The sequence below is a fragment of the Paroedura picta genome, chromosome 13 (genome assembly GCF_049243985.1).
Source record: "Paroedura picta isolate Pp20150507F chromosome 13, Ppicta_v3.0, whole genome shotgun sequence".
NCBI lineage: Eukaryota > Metazoa > Chordata > Lepidosauria > Squamata > Gekkonidae > Paroedura > Paroedura picta.
This window is the reverse complement of record NC_135381.1, coordinates 1,704,252-1,722,879: the sequence shown is the minus strand read 5'-3', so window position 1 is coordinate 1,722,879 and position 18,628 is coordinate 1,704,252. Positions and strand designations below refer to the sequence as shown.

The 18,628-nt window shown below is 51.0% G+C and overlaps 2 protein-coding genes across 3 annotated transcripts in view; both read right to left on the bottom strand.

The window, feature by feature from the left end:
* Positions 1 to 647: 647 nt before the first annotated feature.
* Positions 648 to 5,662, bottom strand: ERP29 (endoplasmic reticulum protein 29). The gene is made up of 3 exons (XM_077308211.1): positions 5,476 to 5,662; positions 4,059 to 4,197; positions 648 to 2,052 (listed from the first exon to the last, which is right to left on the bottom strand). The coding sequence occupies exons 1-3, from the start codon at positions 5,602 to 5,604 to the stop codon at positions 1,550 to 1,552; spliced, it is 771 nt and encodes a 256-aa protein (XP_077164326.1). The 5' UTR covers positions 5,605 to 5,662; the 3' UTR covers positions 648 to 1,549.
* A 1,260-nt stretch (positions 5,663 to 6,922) lies between these two features.
* NAA25 (N-alpha-acetyltransferase 25, NatB auxiliary subunit) overlaps positions 6,923 to 18,628 on the bottom strand; it is a 35,251-nt gene continuing 23,545 nt past the window's right edge. Inside the window, exons 17-24 of one of the 2 annotated variants that reach the window (XM_077308811.1) lie at positions 17,598 to 17,723; positions 16,798 to 17,041; positions 16,378 to 16,501; positions 15,292 to 15,357; positions 14,312 to 14,409; positions 14,094 to 14,204; positions 13,807 to 13,953; positions 6,923 to 11,375 (exon numbers count right to left, since the gene is read on the bottom strand). In XM_077308811.1, coding sequence (XP_077164926.1) covers positions 11,253 to 11,375; positions 13,807 to 13,953; positions 14,094 to 14,204; positions 14,312 to 14,409; positions 15,292 to 15,357; positions 16,378 to 16,501; positions 16,798 to 17,041; positions 17,598 to 17,723 — 1,039 coding nt within the window. In that variant the 3' untranslated portion in view covers positions 6,923 to 11,252. The remainder of the gene's footprint in view (positions 11,376 to 13,806; positions 13,954 to 14,093; positions 14,205 to 14,311; positions 14,410 to 15,291; positions 15,358 to 16,377; positions 16,502 to 16,797; positions 17,042 to 17,597; positions 17,724 to 18,628) is intronic. The other variant, XM_077308812.1, reaches the window with a different exon arrangement.

The following is an 18,628-nucleotide window of genomic DNA, read 5'->3' as shown; positions in this document are numbered from 1 at the left end:
CCACAGCCCTTCTTTGAAGGAAGACGTAACATACTGCATCACAGGGCATCTCTGAGCATGCATGGAATCCGTGCCCTGTTTTAATCCTTCTTTGGGAAGGGGAGGAGGGGGAGTAATTTTCATGACAAACATTTCATGACAAATGTTTTCCTTTGTTGGCCAGCTGCAGAAAGGCAGGATATAATTTTTGTAAAATAAGGAAAAGAAATAAACGGATCCCATCCGTCCCTCCCATTCCTTCAAACTAGCACCGAAGGGGATTTGCAGAGTTCAAAGAGCACCAAGTTGCTCCCTGCCCCATTCCTTGGCCACACGGAGGACTAGGGAGTTGCTGGAGTTAAATTAGTTGCTATTTTAAAGATTTTAAATTTAATAAAGTATGTTGCTTATGTTGTAAACAGCCTTGAGCCCCATTTGGGAGAGGGACTGTCTAAAAGTCTTCTAATAATAACAAAAGCAGCAGCATTATGATTCCTATTTTGCAGAGTCTGGCATTGCGGAAAGGGCCAACCTGCTCACCCAGAATCAGTTCTCACCTTTCGAGGCCAAACTCTGAACCGTAAACAAGAGCTTGGCATTCAAGCAGCTCAACAGAACTTCGATGGCCTTTGTCTTCCTTGAAGCATCCACAGAGAGGGTTCGGAGAGTTGTTTTCGGAGGTAACCTTTATTAGCCAATTAAGTGCTGTCGTAACTGGTCCCCCAACCCATCTGGAAATACTGTTCAGCAAAAGATACGACCCCCTCCCGGCTCCTAGCCAGCCCCAATGCTCCTGTGGCTCTGTCCACGCCTGTGCTCCCCAAAGACACAAAACCAGCCCCGCTCTTGCTGCGCCCAGCCCCCTTCACCGGTTGAACCGTGAGCTCACAGGCTGCAACAACTCTTAGACCCGCCTCTGTCAAGAGCCCTGAGTGACTTTCTGAGGTCTGGCAGCCTGGCAAAGCGACTGGAAGCTGCCTGGCTGATTACACGCCAGCTCCAGCCACCCTCCTCCCCTCCTTCTGCAGCCTGCCTAGGACTGCAAGAATGGGGGGCAGGGGAGCTGCCAAGTAGGCCAGACAGGGCGGGCTTAACCTTGAACAATCACCCAATGAGAACAAGCCGCCCAAAGTTCCGTGGGCAGCCATCTTGGAATTCACCAAGCAAGAACTGGCTGCGCCAAGTTCTGAAGGCGGCCATCTTGAGAACAGGCCCTGTAATGATAGCACCCATAGACCCAAAATCTGCTGAAGGACACCCCCCCCCCACCCCGCTTGCCTTTTTGAACAAAGGATTAACAGACTTCCCACCTGCCCGCAACAACAGCTGAAGCCCTCAACTGTGGTCCCTGTACCGTGGGAAGGGGGGTTTGGGTGTTTGGACCACTGGCGGCTCCACAGTCCCAACGGGGGACGTCTTCGCTAATGCACAACAGACGGACAACGGCACCTCTGGAGGAGGCCAAACTCTGCAGCCTTTTGGAAGAGGCGGTGGGACGGTTTTGCTTGTCTCAAGGAGCACCGGATGGGAGCCCAGCCCGCGATGACCTCCTCGCTCACGTGCCAACTGGTCAAAGCTCTTCTTTCTCGTCCTCCTTTGTCTGGAAGGACGTGAGGATGTTCAGCCGTTTCTGGAGGTCCTCTTTCTTCCCGTCGCTCATCTTGGTCTCCCCGAGGAGCTTGGTGATCCGGGAGAGCTCGCTGGCGGCAAAGGAGTCGCCCTGGGAAAGGATCTTGGTCATGACCTTGACGTACTGGTCGGCCGACTTCCGGTCGGGCTCCCTGGCCGCCCCCAGGAGCTTCTGGCCCTCCTGCAGAAGAGTCTTGCGCACCGACTCTTGCGTGGTGCGCATGAACTTGCTGGCCAAGGTGTCGAACTCCTTCAGGCAGCCCGGCATGCCCATGTAGATCCCTTTGCTCTTCAACCAGCGCTGCAGGTCACTGGCTTTGACTGGCCCATCGTACAGCAGCGGCTTCTCCAGGTCCCCGTTTTGGAACAAGTAAAAGACGGGGTAGGCGTCTTTGTCCAGCTTGTATTTCTCTCCCAGCTCCATGTTCATCTTGTCACCGTAATCTGGAAAGTTAATCCAACGATAAAATGAACCGAGTTGGAGCCCAGGGCACTCTCAAGACCAACGCAGTTTTACTCAAGGTGTAAGCTGTCATGCGCATGCGCACTGCGCCAGATACCCAACGGTAAAAGGTCAGCAACTGGCCCACCAAGGGGGACGTTCACATTTTAACGCTCTGCACTGCCTGAGCAAGGCCCAGGTTCAAGATGGCGCGGCTGGAGTCAAGCACTTGCCAGGGTGAGGCTTCTCAGCCTTGGGGTCCTGCAGAAGGTGGGCGCAGGTGACAGCGTGCTCTGAATTACCTGCACGGGTGACAGGGGTTGCACGGTACCAAACAGTTTTACAGACTTGCTTGGGATTGTGGTCTATACAGCTGCATCTAGATTTTTGTAAGTTGGATAATATTTCTGTACTGCTTCATGTGTCGTGTGAATACTTACAACACGCGTGTTTCTTTCTGGTGATTCTAGACTTCTTAAATTCAAATACACGGGCTATTGAAACGTCCCCCCTTTTTAAAAATTGTACTGATTCATTAAGCAAAATCTGCTTTGAGCAAAGGGGCGGGCTAGATGGCCTGCAGGCCCCCCCTGACTCTTGTCCTTTTATGATCTTCTACAGCAGGGGTAGTCAACCTGTGGTCCTCCAGATGTTCATGGACTACAATTCCCATGAGCCCCTGCCAGCATTTGCTGGCAGGGGCTCATGGGAATTGTAGTCCATGAACATCTGGAGGACCCCAGGTTGACTACCCCTGTTGTACAGGGCCTCTCCTCTCTCTTCCCTGGGCCTGGAGCTGTAGCAACTGAACCTTTTTTTGAAGCTGGTCTCTTCCCAATCTCCGTACGTTAATATGGCATGCTAAGGCATGCTCCTATTTTTGGAAGAAAAATGTCTTCCTCTTGTTACCACTGGAGTCAGATCGGCTGTGGAATTTGTCTGAACAGCATCCTTCCCTTAACCAGGAAGATCAGGGATACTGCGAAAACTTTCCGTGCTTCTAAGGCAAATGATATTCCTTTCATGTTTAACCCAATCGGGCGATGGTGGGGGGGCCCCAGACAAGGAGCAAGGATCAGAGTCTTAACTACGGGGCAGAACATCTGAGAAGCTCCTGGACGTGTTTACTCGTGAGGAAGAGCTTCAGGCGGCAGCATATCCGTCACTCCCAAGGTGTTTCCACTGGGCTCTATGGGGGTCACTATTTGGGGCCAGGAAAATAGCAAAGGGCGAGGAGGATTCACCCCCCCCCACCGCTGCCGCCATTTTATTCATATATTTACAGCCTGCCTCATTTTCTGAGACACATGGTCCCAACACAAGGCCCGTTCCAAGTTTAAGTAACCTGGACATCTGCCTCATCTCCTTTGGCTCCATGAACATTAAGTATTCTTAAATTACAAACATCCACACTTCTTTCAACCCCCTTCCCCCAAAATCTGGGTGGAAGGTTTGGGAAACACACAAAAGGGACAGCTTCTTCAAGGCTGGTGGGCAACCAACTAAGGGGTCCTCAGTCCTTGGAGGGCTGCAACATTACACAGGGGGCCCTGGACAGGCCACTTAAAGGCCAGAGGGGGAATCGAGGATTGTAATTCAGCATCCTGCAATTTCCCTCCCTCTCCCAAAATCCTTGTGGTGGGCAATAGATCCCTTTGCTGTTGGCCCTCCAAAGGAACCAGCTGGCCCCTGTGTGAGATGGGAGGCTGGACTAGATGGATCAACAGCCCGATCCAGCAGGGCTCTTCTAATATTCTTCACACGGGAAGGCCTTGGCCTCTCTGCCCTCCAGACGAAGGGGTTGGCCCTCATGAGAGCCAGGAAGCTGGACCCTCCCTGGTCTGACCCGGCAGGGCTCTTCTGACGTGCATCCAAGCCCTCCTGACCACTTTTAATCTCCAGGCCTGGCCTGGCAACCGCAACTGCCACAACACTGTCTTGTGTTTCCCATGTGAAACAGGTGGCTCTCCGGCAAACACCTGCCTGCAAACACACCCCAGCCTCTCACCTGAGATTCCCACCTCGGCCACCAAGAGGTCATCGCTGGACCCTGAGCTTTCGGCCACTTTCTTGAATTCATCCTGCTTCTCGCCGTAAGGGTACTGAGTGTCAAATTTCACCAGCACAAACTTATGCTTCGGGATCACCTTGAAAGAAACACAGAGGCAGACGGACCACTTTAGCTCCGCGCATGGCGCTGGTAAACAACGCAGGACCCCAAGTCACGTGCAGAGCGGCATTTCCACCGTTCTGCTGTAGTCTCCCCTGTAGCAAATGTCAGGCTGCAAGCTCCTTGGGGCAGGGATCGGCTGTCTTGGACCAGGCACAGGGAGAGCAGCACGTACCTGACGAACTGCCAGGCAAACCAGAAGCAAGGGTTGCAAGACACTGCCGGAAGGCGTAACCGTTGGCTGAAACTCAACAGGACCGGATCTGGCCACTACCTGGTTGGGAACTTGTCCCTGATGCCTCTTTTGAGGGAGGGAGGGAGGCACTGCATTCCTCGGCCTTGAGGAGAAGAAACCTGGAAGCACCCACCTCTTCCCTCACGCCTTCCAAAGCTGGGTTCCAGCAAGGACTCCTGCTTAGGCACTCCCTCCCAGGGTGTCTGATGTGGGGAGAGGAAGGGAAAGCCATGGGAAGCTGCTTTGAGATTCCTTTGGGTTGTGAAAAGTGGTGTATAAAAGCCAGTTTCTTCTTCTAATGAGAATTGTTTTAAATTAATGCAATCAGCACAAGCTATAATTAAGAGCCATTCTGAAGATGCCGGATCAAAGCCGAAACTGACAACAGGAATTTCCAGCTTTATGTTTTTAAAAAAAGACCAGGCACCAAAAAGCACAGCAACAGAATCCCTTATACTTAAGGATGGAGAAGCGGTGGGGCACAGTGGTTAGAACCCCATGCCGGGATCCGGGAGAACCAGATTCAAATCCTGGGGCGCTTTATGACAGAATCTCGGAAGCGAAGCCAGGAGGCCTTCCTGCAGGACGGGGCTTGCCGGATCCTGTGCTTCGGGGCCGCCCACACAGTTCCCATCCCCGTCCCGCCTCTGCAGCGCAGGCACAAGGATGCCGCACAGGTGCAAAAGCCCTCCCCTGGGGCATTCTGCCGTGCGCCCACCTGGACGAGTTGGGGGAGCTCTCTGCACATGCCCAGGGGCACAGCCCACAGGCGCTCTGCCTGCCTGCCCCCCTCGCCCCCCCCGGCCAATGAGATCCCGCCAGCGAGCCAAGCCAGCCGGATCCCGCTCGGCCCCCTGGACGCCCGCGATTGGTGCCCGGCGAAGCTCCCCCGCGCCCTCATTGGCTCCCCCTCCGCGGCCACCGGCAGCCCGGGAGGGGAGACCCCCCTGCCCCTGCCCCCTCCCCCCCCCCCGGGACCTGGCCCTTGCCCCTCCCCGCCCCTCCCCGCGCGGCTGCTACCTTGGGGAAGGTGAGGGCGTCGAGCGGGAGGGCGCCCTTGGTGTGCAGCGCCCAGCCCGGCCGCGCCACGACCCCCAGCAGCACCAGCAGGAAGGCGGCGGCGGCGGCGGCGGGGCGGCCCTCGGCCATGGCGGGCAGGAGACGGCGCGGGCGCGGGCGGCGGGGAAGCGGCCTCCGAGGGGCGGGGCCTGCCGGTCACGCGCACGCCCCTCCCCTCCCCTCCCCTCCCCTCCCGGGCCTCTGAGCACGCGCAGAGCGCCCGCGCCTCGCCCGGCAGCCTCTTCCCGGGCAGCGCCTGCGCGGGGGCCACGCGGCAAGGGCTCCTCTTGGGCACGCTCAGCCTCGCCTACCTCGCAGGGCGGTTGGGAGGACCCAAGGGGGGATGGGACAACCACGCGCCCTGGGGGCTGAGCTCCTGGAAGGAAAGCAGGATGTCTAGTGGAATGGGCTGCCTAAGGAGGTGGGGAGCTCCCCCTCACTGGCCATCTTCAAGCAAAGGCTGGATACACACTTTTCTTGGATGCTTTAGGATGCTCTGGGCTGATCCTGCGTTGAGCAGGGGGTGGGACTAGATGGCCTGTACGGCCCCTTCCAACTCTGTGATTCTAAAATGCACTAGAGACAATAAATGAAGTGTCTTTCTTGGCCTTTTATCCTGGCAGGGGCTCATGGGAATTGTAGTCCATGGACATCTGGTTTGCCCCCCTTGGCCTAGGCGTATGAGCTGGGGTAAAAGGCCAAGAAAGACTTGTCTCCCCCCTGCACCCCCAGCAGTAACCTTTAAGCCTTCCTGTGTCTGCTCAGCTCTGCCAAGAACCAAAGAGCAAAGTCAACAATTCCCTCTTCCTCATCTTTTGTTTGCTCATTTTTATTGCTGGCCTGTCACATAGCCCCAACACTCCTTCCAAAGCTCCACTGTTTGGGGAAATCCCTGCCTGCAGGAGCTACACAGTTGCTGAACTCCCCCCCCCCTTTAATGCTGTATGTGTCATTTGGACAGAGCGCCTCTATTAAAAAACAAAACACAGGAGCAAAATGTGGCCTTTCCACTTTGAGGGAAATATCTGGCCTTTACACATCCCTTCCGCGCTGGTAACAGAACCTTCATTCTACCTGCCCATCCTGGGACCTGCCACCAGCTTATAAATCCAGGTGCGTTTTTCATAAATGGGACAAAACTTAATGAAGGAAAAGTGAAGCTGAGCGCTTCTGCCATACCTTGACACAGACTTTATGTTTAATTATCAGAGTTTAAACTAAACTCTGGTGTCTTGCCCTGTTAGCAAAGTGGTTCAGTAGCATAAAACATCCAGGATCCAGCCTGGTCAACCTGCCCCATTGGTTTCCGGGCACCCATGCAGCCAACTTTAGAAATGGCTTGGATGAGTCACAGATGGGGAAAAAAACCCACTACATACATTCGTGATAACCAACAACCACACGAGCGTTGTATAGAAACTGACTTTTTAATATAAATTATAAACCCATCCAGTTTAAAGCAGATCACTAGCAGTTTTGTCACTTAATTATGTCGGAGGCAAAGTGTTACACAATCTTCCACAGTCATAAATTACAGCGCACAATCAAGGAAGTGAAAAAGTTCAAAGGTAGTTTCTGCAGAGAACAGAAAATCCTTTATACAGGTTAAAAGAACTCCCCCCCCCAAAAAAAATCATGATTAAACATAAAGATTGCAAAATATAAATGCAAAATTTAAACAGTTAAAAATTACTAAGGAGATACAAAGGCCTACCCCCCCATGGGCAACACGGCTACAGTGATGGTCGTCTTCTCCAGGAAAAGGGGAGGCAGCTGGGTTGAAACACACCCCACCTTTATTGCCATGAAGAAACACCCAACAAAACAGACTTAAATCAAAGAATTTGGTTGCAAATGACAGCTGCAGGAGGATCCTGGCTCACAATCCCATCCCAGCATGATATAAAATTAACCTCTGTAAACAGTCGTTTGGGTAGCTCAGTTCTAGACACACATCAGTTAACCCACAAATAAAACGGGATAAACAGCAGCACTAAAAGAAATCCAGAACGGTGGTTGAGAAAGGAAAGAGCCACTGGGTCAAGAAGAACTCGTTTCGCTTGTCACCAAGATCGAACTGTGATTGAAGGAATTGTCCTCTGTAATGGACAGAAATGCTAGGAGTTGAACCAGATACTGCCCCTTTTGTGTACTTCCAGAGTCGGACTGCGAGTAGATACACATTTCTAGCCTACTGAGGAAGACCGCATCTTTCTCTCCTGATCGGGCATTGAAAAGTTCTGCAAAGGCCATTTCAGAATTCAGTCTCAATGCATAAAATACAGAAGGCAGCTCCAGTGTTTGGCATTCCGAGAGCCTGGCGTTTCTAAATTAAAAGGAGAAAGAAAGAAGGTGGGAGGTGCTGGATTTCCTTCCAAATTGGGTCTCGGACCTGGTTCAGAGGGGAACTGCTAGCCGAAAGCCACCATGCACAGGTCCCACGACATTTCCCAGCATGAACAGCCAAAACCGCCACATCTCCCCACAGAGCTCTGAGATCTCTCTGCTGAAGAGTACAAAGCTTTTTTTCCAACTATCATCCTGGCCACAGAAAACCTCACACTGCTACAAGCGGGCGCCATCCTTGAGGAATGTCTGGATGTCTAGAGAGGGCAGGTGCAGGTGGGTGGCTGTGTTAGCCTGAAGCGGCAGGATAAACTTTGAGCCCAGGGGCACCTTTAAGACCAAAGCGGCCTTATTCAAGGGGTAAGCACAGAATTTCCTCGACCATTACATACAGGAAGGGCTTGTTAAGAGTGAAAATGCTGAGATTGCATTAAGGTGGTTGAGAAGATCTGTGACGGGCAATAAATCAGCATACAAATACAGGAGTTAGCAAACAGATGTGAGGCTGATTTTTGAGCCCAGTGGCACCTCAAAGGCTAACCAAGTTCAGTTCTGGGTATGAGGAGATCTGAGAGGCTTGGCTGGAGTAGATGCAAACTCCTTCGGCCACACTGAAGCAGATTTCCTAAAATGGGGGCGGGAGGTGGGTCGGTTGCCTGCAAGGGCTAATTAGAGAAGATGCAAATGAGAAATAAGTAGGAGCAAACTGGCACACATTTGGTGCAATTCAGATTCAACAGGCGTTCAACAGATTCAAAGACCAAGCAGGGATAACAAGCTTAGTTTACACAGTTTACCACGTTTGTTATTTTGTTCACTACGTTGCCCCTCGAAATGAAACCCAAAGAAATGGTAGCCTTATAAACTAAGCTTGTTATCCCTGCATGGTCTTCAAATCTGTGAAATGTCTTTGTTGTACAAACCTGCATGCCCATTTGCTGCTATGTGCATGTCTTACCAAATGTGCAATTCCAAACTTAGCTGCATTTATTGCTCACTCGCAGTTTGACTCTAATTAGAACTCCTGGGCAACTGAGCCCACACCCCATAAGTAACATTTTAGGAAATCACCTTCAATGTACCTGAGGGATATCAGTGTGCATGTGAACTCCCTTGGTTCTCTTTACACCCAGAACTGAACTATGCTCCTCTTGGAGATGCCACTGGACTCCAAAGTCGTCCTCACGTCCGCTTGTTAACTCTTGGATCTGTATGCTGATTTATTGCCCTTCACAGATCTTACACCTTGAATAAGACTTCTTTGGTCTTAGAGGTGCCAGCGGGCTCAGACGTTGTCCTATTGTTGCTGAGAGGCAGGGCTGTACCAGATGCTACCCCCGGGTTAAATACATCTGTAAAGAACTTCCCCTTAAAGTACACCTGCAGGAAGACACAACAGTACACATCTCTAGAGTTATGTTGCAGAAAAAGCCACATTTGGGGGTTTCATTACTTACAGGAAGTGCACAAGTCTGAGAATACTTTCGGGATGGGGCATTTTAAATTAAAGCTGATCTCAGGTGTGGGGTCTTCATCAGCCACGTGGGTGTTGCTGGCTAACAAACTGACCAATATCAGTTTCAGTTTGGAGGCACGTCAACCCAGGGGAGGAGTCCTATCAAAGCTGTGTTCCCAGGCTCCTTTACAGCATCTGGGGACGCAGGCAGGCAGCCCTGGGCATGGCAGCCGCTTCTCCCCTGGGGCCGAAAGACAGAATCCACTCAAAAGGAGGGAGCTACCCGCAAAGAAATCTGCGGGGCCTATCAGACCCTGACTGCTGCATGGAAGAAACAGAAAGCAGGGCAGGTGCAAACTCTCCTCCTCCCCGTGAGGGCACGTCTCATCAGCTCAGTAAGAGCCATGGGGATGTTTCTGAAAAGGGGCGCTTGGAAGGAAGAAGGAAGACTGCAGCCTTAAGGCCCCCTGCTGATAGAAAGCAAAGGCTATTAGGGTTGGCCTTCACAACCACAATCACAGAAAGCCGTGGCCCTGGGAGTCCTACACAGGCTGGGAACAACCCAATTCTAGCAAGAGAAAAGTGACTTCATCAGCACTGCCAGTAAACTTAAATCTGGAGATCACCAGTCATCCCCCCCTTCAAAAGCATGAAGTTCTTGACCCCAAATCCTTGTAGGCAAAAGGAGATTTCTTTGAGGATGGAGGGGGGAATGAAGTATTTTGAAAAAGTTATACCTGTTATGCTTAAAAAACAACAAAAACAGGGTTAATGGTACCAGACATGACAAAACACGCCCTCCCCCACAGCACCTGAATAATCAAAACTGATTGGCTACAAAAATAAGTGAAGATCAGCATCCTTTGCTAGAAGACGGGGCTGCTGCCAGGACAGGTTTCTCATCCGAAAGCTCCAAGCCCCAAAATATGGAGCAGCTGAGATGCAGCCATCCTGCCACCCGCATGAGAGGAGGAGCCATTTGCCCACATTCCCCACACCACTTCTCTGACGTTTCTCTTGTGGTCAGGATCTAGTCCAGATTCAAGAATGACAAGGAAGCACTACTCAAATTATGCACCCAGTCTCCTTCGCCATGCTACGGAACTGCGTCCACGGGCAGAGACGGGTCTCAAGGCATGGGGTCCAGGATACTTTGATTCCTGCTGATCCGACCCTTAGGAGGTTAAGCTTTCATACGAGGCTTACAAACTCTTCCTGCATCCTGTCCTCTTAGTAGCCCGTATGTGTAGAAAGCGCTCTCCGACCCTGCTCCTTTCCTCTGACAGCGTGGACAAGGAGATTCTGTGGTCGCAGAAGCGAAAACCAACTCAGCTAGCACTTCCACCCAACCAGGGTCGTCAGGGCGGCCGACAGGCACAGACCGAGAGGCAGGCAAGCCAACTCCAGGACCACAGCAGATGCTGTGGCGGCAGGAAACAACCAGAGAGTTCCCACGCCCCCCCCCCCCCCACTTCTGCTTCTCCTAAAAGGCAAAAAATCCACACGCAAAACTAGAAGCACAGCAGCAGTGTGCAAAGGGAAAATACAAACTCCTTTGAAATATGCTTTACACTGGATTCTCTATTGCTGCTTCTGAAGACTTGGAGCCCTCAAGAGTTTCTGGAGAGTCCTCCACCACCACCACCAAGGAAAATGAAACAGGTTGGGGTTGTTTTTTGTTTCCGTCACAATCGGCTTACGGACATGTATAAAAAGTGGTCTAACCCTGACCGAGGAGGGTCCCTGCTTCTGGTTTTTATGTACAATAATTTAAATCAGCTTGAATATATCTTTTTAATACATAAAAAAACTATTTTATGCTCAAAGTCCTTCATGCATTTGTGAGGAAGTTCCAGATTTTAATGTCAAAGTTATGGCAGCAGATGTCAATTCTTGCCTGGCGGTGCCCGGCCTCTGGCGCCCAAGCGGCCTTTCCTCAAACCTTCAGGTTCTTGATACTGTCAAGTCTTTTTCTCAGCAGTTCACCAATTTCTTGAATTGAATGCTGGTAACTGTTCTGGACCTTCACTAGCGCAGTCTTTGTAAACTTTTTTTCTTCCTGGGGAAAAAGTGGTATACAAATCCGTTAAGTCACACGGAAGGCTGCTTTTATTGAGTGATTCCCGCCGATGCCTTCAAGTGCTGACAGACAAATGATGCCCTGGGCTTCTCAGGAGTGAATCAAGTTGTCTTGCGCCAGCCAACTCCCGCCAGGCTCCCCCCAAGCCAAAGTCTTTATTAATATCCCGGATGAGGATATTAGGATGAGCCTCAGCCCAGGATGAGCCTCAGCCCAATGCTCCTGTCTTCACACCCAAGTGGCAGCGAATCCAGCACTTGAAGAAAGGGGCGAAGGCAGGAGGGAAGGTGCTCTTATTATACATCTGGCTTTTCTTGTGCTGCTCACAAGCCAGGGAAGCTGGACTTGACTTGCGCATCCCTGTCATACCAGCTGGATGGGCTTCCACCACAAAAACTCTGGCTCAGCCTTAAACAGCTTCAGCCTGTGGTTTGTCACCATTTCCCCAAATGACACCTTCTAGCCTATGGACAGGGAAAGCCCCCCAGGGTTCCAAGCTCATGCCTATCCCCAGGTGGCAGGGAGAATTCTCTCATTTGCTTTCAGTCCTGACAACACCAAAAGAAAATGGTGCTAGAAGGAAAAGAGAGAAGAACCCCCCCCCCCTGCCGATAAGCTAGAATGAAGCTCCCTGCCTCTCTGCACCCGTGCTCTGGGGTGATGTGGCTGAGCAAAGGCTTTGCTCAAGCCCCAAAGAACTTTAAAGAGGGGCAAAGGGAACTGGCCGCCCAGCCCATTTCTACAACCCATCTGCTTCCTGTCAGAAGCCGGAACTTCTCAAAGTACAACTCTGCTGATTCTCCTGGACCTCCGTAGCTTTGGATACCACTGATCATGGTAGCCTCCCGGACTGCCTATCTGGACTGGGGCTGGGAGACACCATCCTGCAGTACTTCTGGCCCTGCCTGGAGGGTCAGTTTCAGAAGGAGGTGCTGGGGGACAGCTGCCCAGCCCTTGGCCTATGGGGGCCCACAAGGAAATAAATTTTGTAAATAAATGAAATTCATAGAATCCTAGGTGGGCCCTCCATGGTCATCTAGTTCAACCCACTGCAAAATGCAGGACACTCATAACTACCTGCCCACCCACAGTGACCCCAATTTCATGCCCGAATGATCCCCCTCCCCCACCAAAAATCTCCAAAATCTAACCTGCCCTGGAGGGAATTCACCTCCCATCCCACAGTAGTGATCAGCAATTACCATGGTATGCAAGGAAGGGCCACAAGAGACAAATAGTGACACATCCCTTCCTGCCTAAGTTCATAAAATCAGCATTTCTGTCATATATCTAGCCTCTGTTTAATTCTCTATTCTTCAGACGCACCTTGCTGAGTGAAAAAAGAAGGGGGTGAAAGCCAGAAACACCTTCTGGCTCTCAGAAACCAGGAACTGAGAGAGCAAGAGGCGTTTTACAGGTTCTAGCTACCCGCAGTTTCCATCCCAGTTTTGGCAAGAGAGCCATGTGATGTAAAACATAAAAATAATCATCTCAGATGGCCACCTTCATTAGCCATTCACTCTGGAAACCCTGCAGAGGCAGGCGGGTGGATGTGCAATAGATGCATCTCCTCACTAAGTAGACCCATCTAGACGTGGGCATGAACCTGGAAAATGGAGGTTCATTGGGTTTTTTGGCGCTTCACATGCTCAACGCACATGCGCCGAGGGAGGAAACGCTGTCCTCAAAAAAAGCCCACAAACGCAGAAAGGTAAGTCCCGCAAGTAGTTGGCCGTGGTCGTCAGGGGCATGGCCATACAAGCCCGGCTCATGAGCCACGAACTACCCAATTTTGTGGGTTTGCAGAGACCCATGGGTTGGGTCGTGCCCATCTCTAGCAGCACAAAGCTAAGCCTGTGCGCTTCGTTGGCTGCCCTCTTGTGGATGCCTGTCAAAAGGCACCCTGCAAGCATTTTTGCTTCCAGCAGTCCAGGTGGGCACACAGAAGTTTAACAGCCGATTCCCAAACTTTCTGCCTCAAAGACAAAGCAGCAAAACTTAGGAGGCAGCTGTGTGGAAACAAGTCACACTGTGAAGAAGGGGGGCTGTGGCTGGACTGCAGAGCACCTGCTTTTGCACACAGGGGTCCCGGATTAAGCCCCAGGTGTCTCTAGTTAAAAGAATCTCAAGGAGTTGTCGAGGAAACATCTTGCCCAGAGACCCCAAAGAGACGATCTCAACACTGAACCACGAGGGCAAATTTGTTGTTGGGAGTGTGAAGGCAATTCCAGATTTTCCAACCCCACCCCATGGGCCCCCCTGACTGTATTTTAGGTTTGAACGAATGGCTGCATTCATTCCACAGGTACTGAGTGGGGAGCAAAGCGCTGCTGGAGACTCTCCTGGGGTGAGGACAAAACACCTTTCCCCGGCATCACACAGCATCAAAGCTGCTCTGCAGATTTCTTACCGGTGACAGTAACGTGTCTTCTATGGACAGCTCTTCAAGTCTAAGTGCAGTTAGAGTGACTTCAAGCCCTTTGATGTGGTCGATCACGTGGGAAGTGAGCGTCTGAAGCCCAGAAACGTAGTCCTGGAAACTGGAGAACACCGGGGGCTGCCGTAAGAGGAGAAAACAGGGAGCTGAAAAGGGGGGCGTTTCCCTGCGGCCTTTTCTCTGCTCTCCCAGGAAACAGTCACGTTAAAGCCCTCCCACTCCCTCTCTCACACACACCCAAGGAGGAGGAGACCACCCACCATGGTAGCGATGCTTTCTTTCTTCTTCTTCTTCTTCTTCTGCAAGTTTGACCTGCAAGGCCGGAGGACAGCATCGGAATAACTGCACACCCACAGGACGATGGAGATGGTCTGGAAGGACAAGGAGGCGGCGTGAGCGTCTTAGGGAGGGCGTTGCCCAGCCACGTCTGTCCTTCTGTGGTTCCATTGCCACAGAAAAAGGAGGACCACGTTCTCACCTCGAGGAAGAAGACGAGGTTTTCCAAGATGTCTGGATGGACCGTGAAGTTGCCCTCCGTGACTTCCAATAAGTCCCCTTTGCATTTGTTGAACAGATCTTTAAAAGAAGGTTTTTCAAAAATTTACTTTTAAAAACCGCTTTTATAAATAAGTAAAAACTTGACGCTAGGTGGAAAACAGGAATGAAAGAGCAAATTATGAACACATAGAGAATAATTAATAGCAGTAACTCTGTGTATTCTAGAGATCGGCATGAAAATGTACATCACACCCAAGGCTGGCTTCTGTCTTTGATCCTGGGGGATGAACAGCCTCCGATTTAAGAGCTACTTTATCAGACTTACAAGGGGAATGTTAGTGGTTGGGTCTGTGTACCGTTTTTTGTTCAACGCATTGCTAGCTTCTCTGTTTCATGTTTCCAAAGTGTTCCTCTGAGGCTGGCTACGACTTTAGACCTAAAGTTGCCTCTAAAGCAGGGGTGGCCAGACTGTGGCTGTCCAGATGTCCACCTTTAAGCTTTTGTGTGCATGCCTTGCCACTGGACTCCAACTGGGTTCTGCTTCTGCAGACCAACACGGCTACCTATCTGAATCTATCCTTATGAGAGATTGAGAGCCAGCTTGGTGTGGTGGGTTAGGAGGGTGGACTTCAAATCTGGTGAGCTGGGTTGGATTCCCTGCTCCTCCACATGCAGCCAAGCTAGGTGACCTTATGCTTGCCACAGCACTGATAAAGCTGTAATATCAGGGCTCTCTCAGCCTCACCTGCCTCACAGGGGGGCTCTTATGGGGAGAGGAAAGGGAAGGGGATTGTAAGCCGCTTTGAGACTCCTTTGAAGAAAAGTGGCAGATAAGAACCAACTCTTCTTCTTCTTCATGTAGGTGTATTAAGAAAATAGCTCCTTGAGGCTATCAACAGTTACCCCAGCTCTGCATGGGCAGGCTGGTATCATGCTGTCTCATTTCCAGGGCTGATTTACCTGTTAGCTGTTGAAGCAGCAATTTAAAACTGTTCCCTATCCTCTCTTGAATGACTGTTGAATCTTCTGGAAATAAAGAAATTCAGTCACTTATTCCAGTACGCAAAGGTAGCATTTGAAAGCACAGATGCACACAAACCAACAGGAATTCAGAAAAAGAGAAGGAAGCAGCAGTCACAAAGCAATAACAACGCCACAATCGAGAACTGTGCACTTGAAGTGCCAAAGATCTCCTCCTTTTGAAGCAAGCAGCAGCACCTGCATACAAAGAAACATGGCCCCAGATCCAGAGCAAGGGTTGGCGCTCCCTGCAATCCACAAGGCAGCCCACGGCCTACGAGGTTAGCCTTTGCTAAAAGGTTGAGTCCTCAGTCTAGGTTACAAACATAAGCCGGGAAAAAAATGGGCAAAATGACCCTTAGCAAGATGCCAAAGTCAAGTGTTTTCTCATATCCTAAGCCCACACCGTGAATTTCTCAGGGAACGAATTCCCCCTGGAGAACAGCATTATTGTACAAGGAGTCCTCAGCCTTTGAGCCTGGGGGCATCTCCGGAATTCTGGCCCAGGGAGGTGGGTGCAATAACAAAAGGAGCCGTTGCAGAAACTGGGACCCACCACAAAATCGTCAGGGAGTCAGGTGATGCGTAACTCTATAAAGCGAGGTGGCCAAACTAGGGCTCTCCAGATGCCCATAGACTTCAATTGGAGAGCTACAGTTGGGCCCCCCCTGCTATAAGCAACCCTTCAATATTTCAGCTGCAAGCTCAATAGTATGCCTTTTAAAATGAACACACACAGCAACATGGTGGAGATCCCTGTGCTGTGCGGGCAACTGTTACTGAAGCAACTTTCTGACACACTGCATGCGCCATCAGATTTCCAGTGGCCAATCAGAAGCCTCCCCACCCAGCCCTGCCCATTTCCTAAAGGAACTTGCTGGAAATGTCCCCGCGGCTAGCCTTGGTGCCCAAGGGCCCCAGGTTTGGGACTCCTGGATTGTACACAAACGTTCTGTGACCCAACAGCACCTGCAGGAGGTCTCCCTCCCTCCCCAGCTCACCTGGCTTTGTCCCCCAGGGACTTACCTAAGCCATTGGTATCTAGCTCATAGATTTCACTAACAAGGTAAAACAAGGTGGTCTGGCACTGGCAGCTCCCGCTGCTGAAGAAGCCGGCCATTCGGGAAGGAGGAGGGCCGAGGACTGGATACTAGGCAAAAACAGAGAGGGGGAGGCATTAGACAGCACAGCCCTCTTGTGCCGGAGACAAGCAGCAGTGCTTCCAGCCTGGCAGGAATGTGACAAGGCAGCTTTTACGTCAGGCTGCTGAGTCAAATGTTGAGGGAGGAGTCTCGATTCTGCATCTGCTAACAGGGGTGGCCAAACAGTGGCTCTCCAGATGTCCATGGACTACACTTCCCATGAGCCCCTGCTTTGGCCGCCCCTGGCCTCCTGGCACAATCACAAGCTGCTGGACGCACCTGGGGACTCCATTCACAGCAGTACCTGAGTCTTCTGCTCCAGAAACTGCTTCCCAGAATTCACCGCCCCATCCAGCTGCTGCAGGAGAGTCCGCATCGTGTCAATCTTGGAGGAAACACCGTTCTCCGTGGCCTTCTCGGAGTTCTTTGGGTGGACGTTGTGGCCGAGAGCCGGCAGCCCGCTCACCAGCCTCAACGTCAGAGACCGGATCTGTAGCCAGATGGTCTCTTCCTCCAGGGAGAGTTTTCGATGCTCTTCAGAAATGCCCCTGCCACAGACCAACAAGGCAGATTTAAAAGCACACAACAAGATGGCCAGAGCTGAGCCCCATCAAGTGGGAGGGGGCAACGTGAAATCTGTGGAGTCAGTTACTAGGATGTGTTGTCTCTTCCACACATATGTGGAGGGGAGCCGAGTCTGCCTCCATCACTGCTTGTATTGCAAGCAGTGATACATTATTGTTTTCATTGCTGATTAAAAATATCTGACTGCTTTTATGAAACTGAGGATGACCTATGAGATTGCCTTCGTTCTCATCGTGGTGTATATCTAGGCCAGACTTTCTCAGCCAGGGTTTCATGAAACCCTGGGTTTCTTGATGGCCCTGGAAGGGTTTCCCAAATGGGTGGGAGTTAATTAATTTTTAATTTTTTAAAAAATGTGTTAAACATTGATCGGGTGATATTACCATATATGGTCATAATGACTCAGAAAATCACCTTATGTATGGCAGAGTTCTAGCCCATGAAGACTTGTGCTACGACAAATGTAAGTTAGCCCAATATTCCCCCCCACCCCAGTATCAGTGGGCCCTCTGCATTTACCTGTCTTTTGGGTCCCAGTTGAATAAGACCGTTAGGTCTCTGTTATCCCGCAGGTCATTCCAGGGAATGTCATCCTCTTCCGGACTTAGACTCATGGACCTTATACTTTCTTCCAAGCTCATTGTTCTACCCCCCGGGAAGAAATACAGAACACCTGAGTTGGAAGTTTTAGAAAGACCCTAAGAAGCATCCCTTCCACATCCCAGAAATGAGTAATCACAGGGCAGAAGAGAGAAGTCCCCTCCTGCACCTGAAACCCAGTCTAGAGAAAGGTCCTGGCATGGAGGGGACAACCTGCTTCTTTCAGTGGAGGAGAATTTGAAGACAGCACAAAACGTTTCTCAAGATTCTTGACAACACAGTGAAGCATTTCTGAGTTGGCCATGGTGACAGCTATAAAACTTAACCCAAATTTCGCCTAGAAGGGTGACATTTTGCAACCTGAATACATTATAAAACCAAGCAAATCTTGGTTTAAGACCTTTCTTTCCATTCCTTAAATGAAAGCAGCGATTTACAGGAGGCTGTGGTCAGGTCCCAGTGCCAAACAAATGTATGAGAAACTGTAGAAGACAGACAGGGTCCCTGCCCTTTCCCAGCCAGTGTGGGCCTCTGGAATTCTTACACGGCATGGTGGGAGCAGCCACAAAATGGCTGCTGCAAGAGGCATAGCCAGCTCAAAATGGCAGCTGCACCTGACCTTTGGTCACACAGAGAAGATCTTTGTTCTATGGTGGTGGCTACTTCCAAACAATGTTTTTAAAAATCTGCAGAGCCAATGGATTTCTAATAGGCAATCAAAAGCCTTGGTTCTAATAAGGCAATCAGAAGCTCCACTTGGCAGGTTCCGGGAAAGGTGTTGGAGGCTTTTTGTTTCCATGGGAACCACGCTGACCTAGAGCGGGGGCGCGGGAATAGGGCTCTCCCGATGTCCATGGACTAGACAGGGGCTCATAGGAATTGTGGTTGTGGATGTCAGGAGAGCCCACTTGGCTACACCTGGCCTAGAGAGCTGAGCAGTGTTGCTGGGA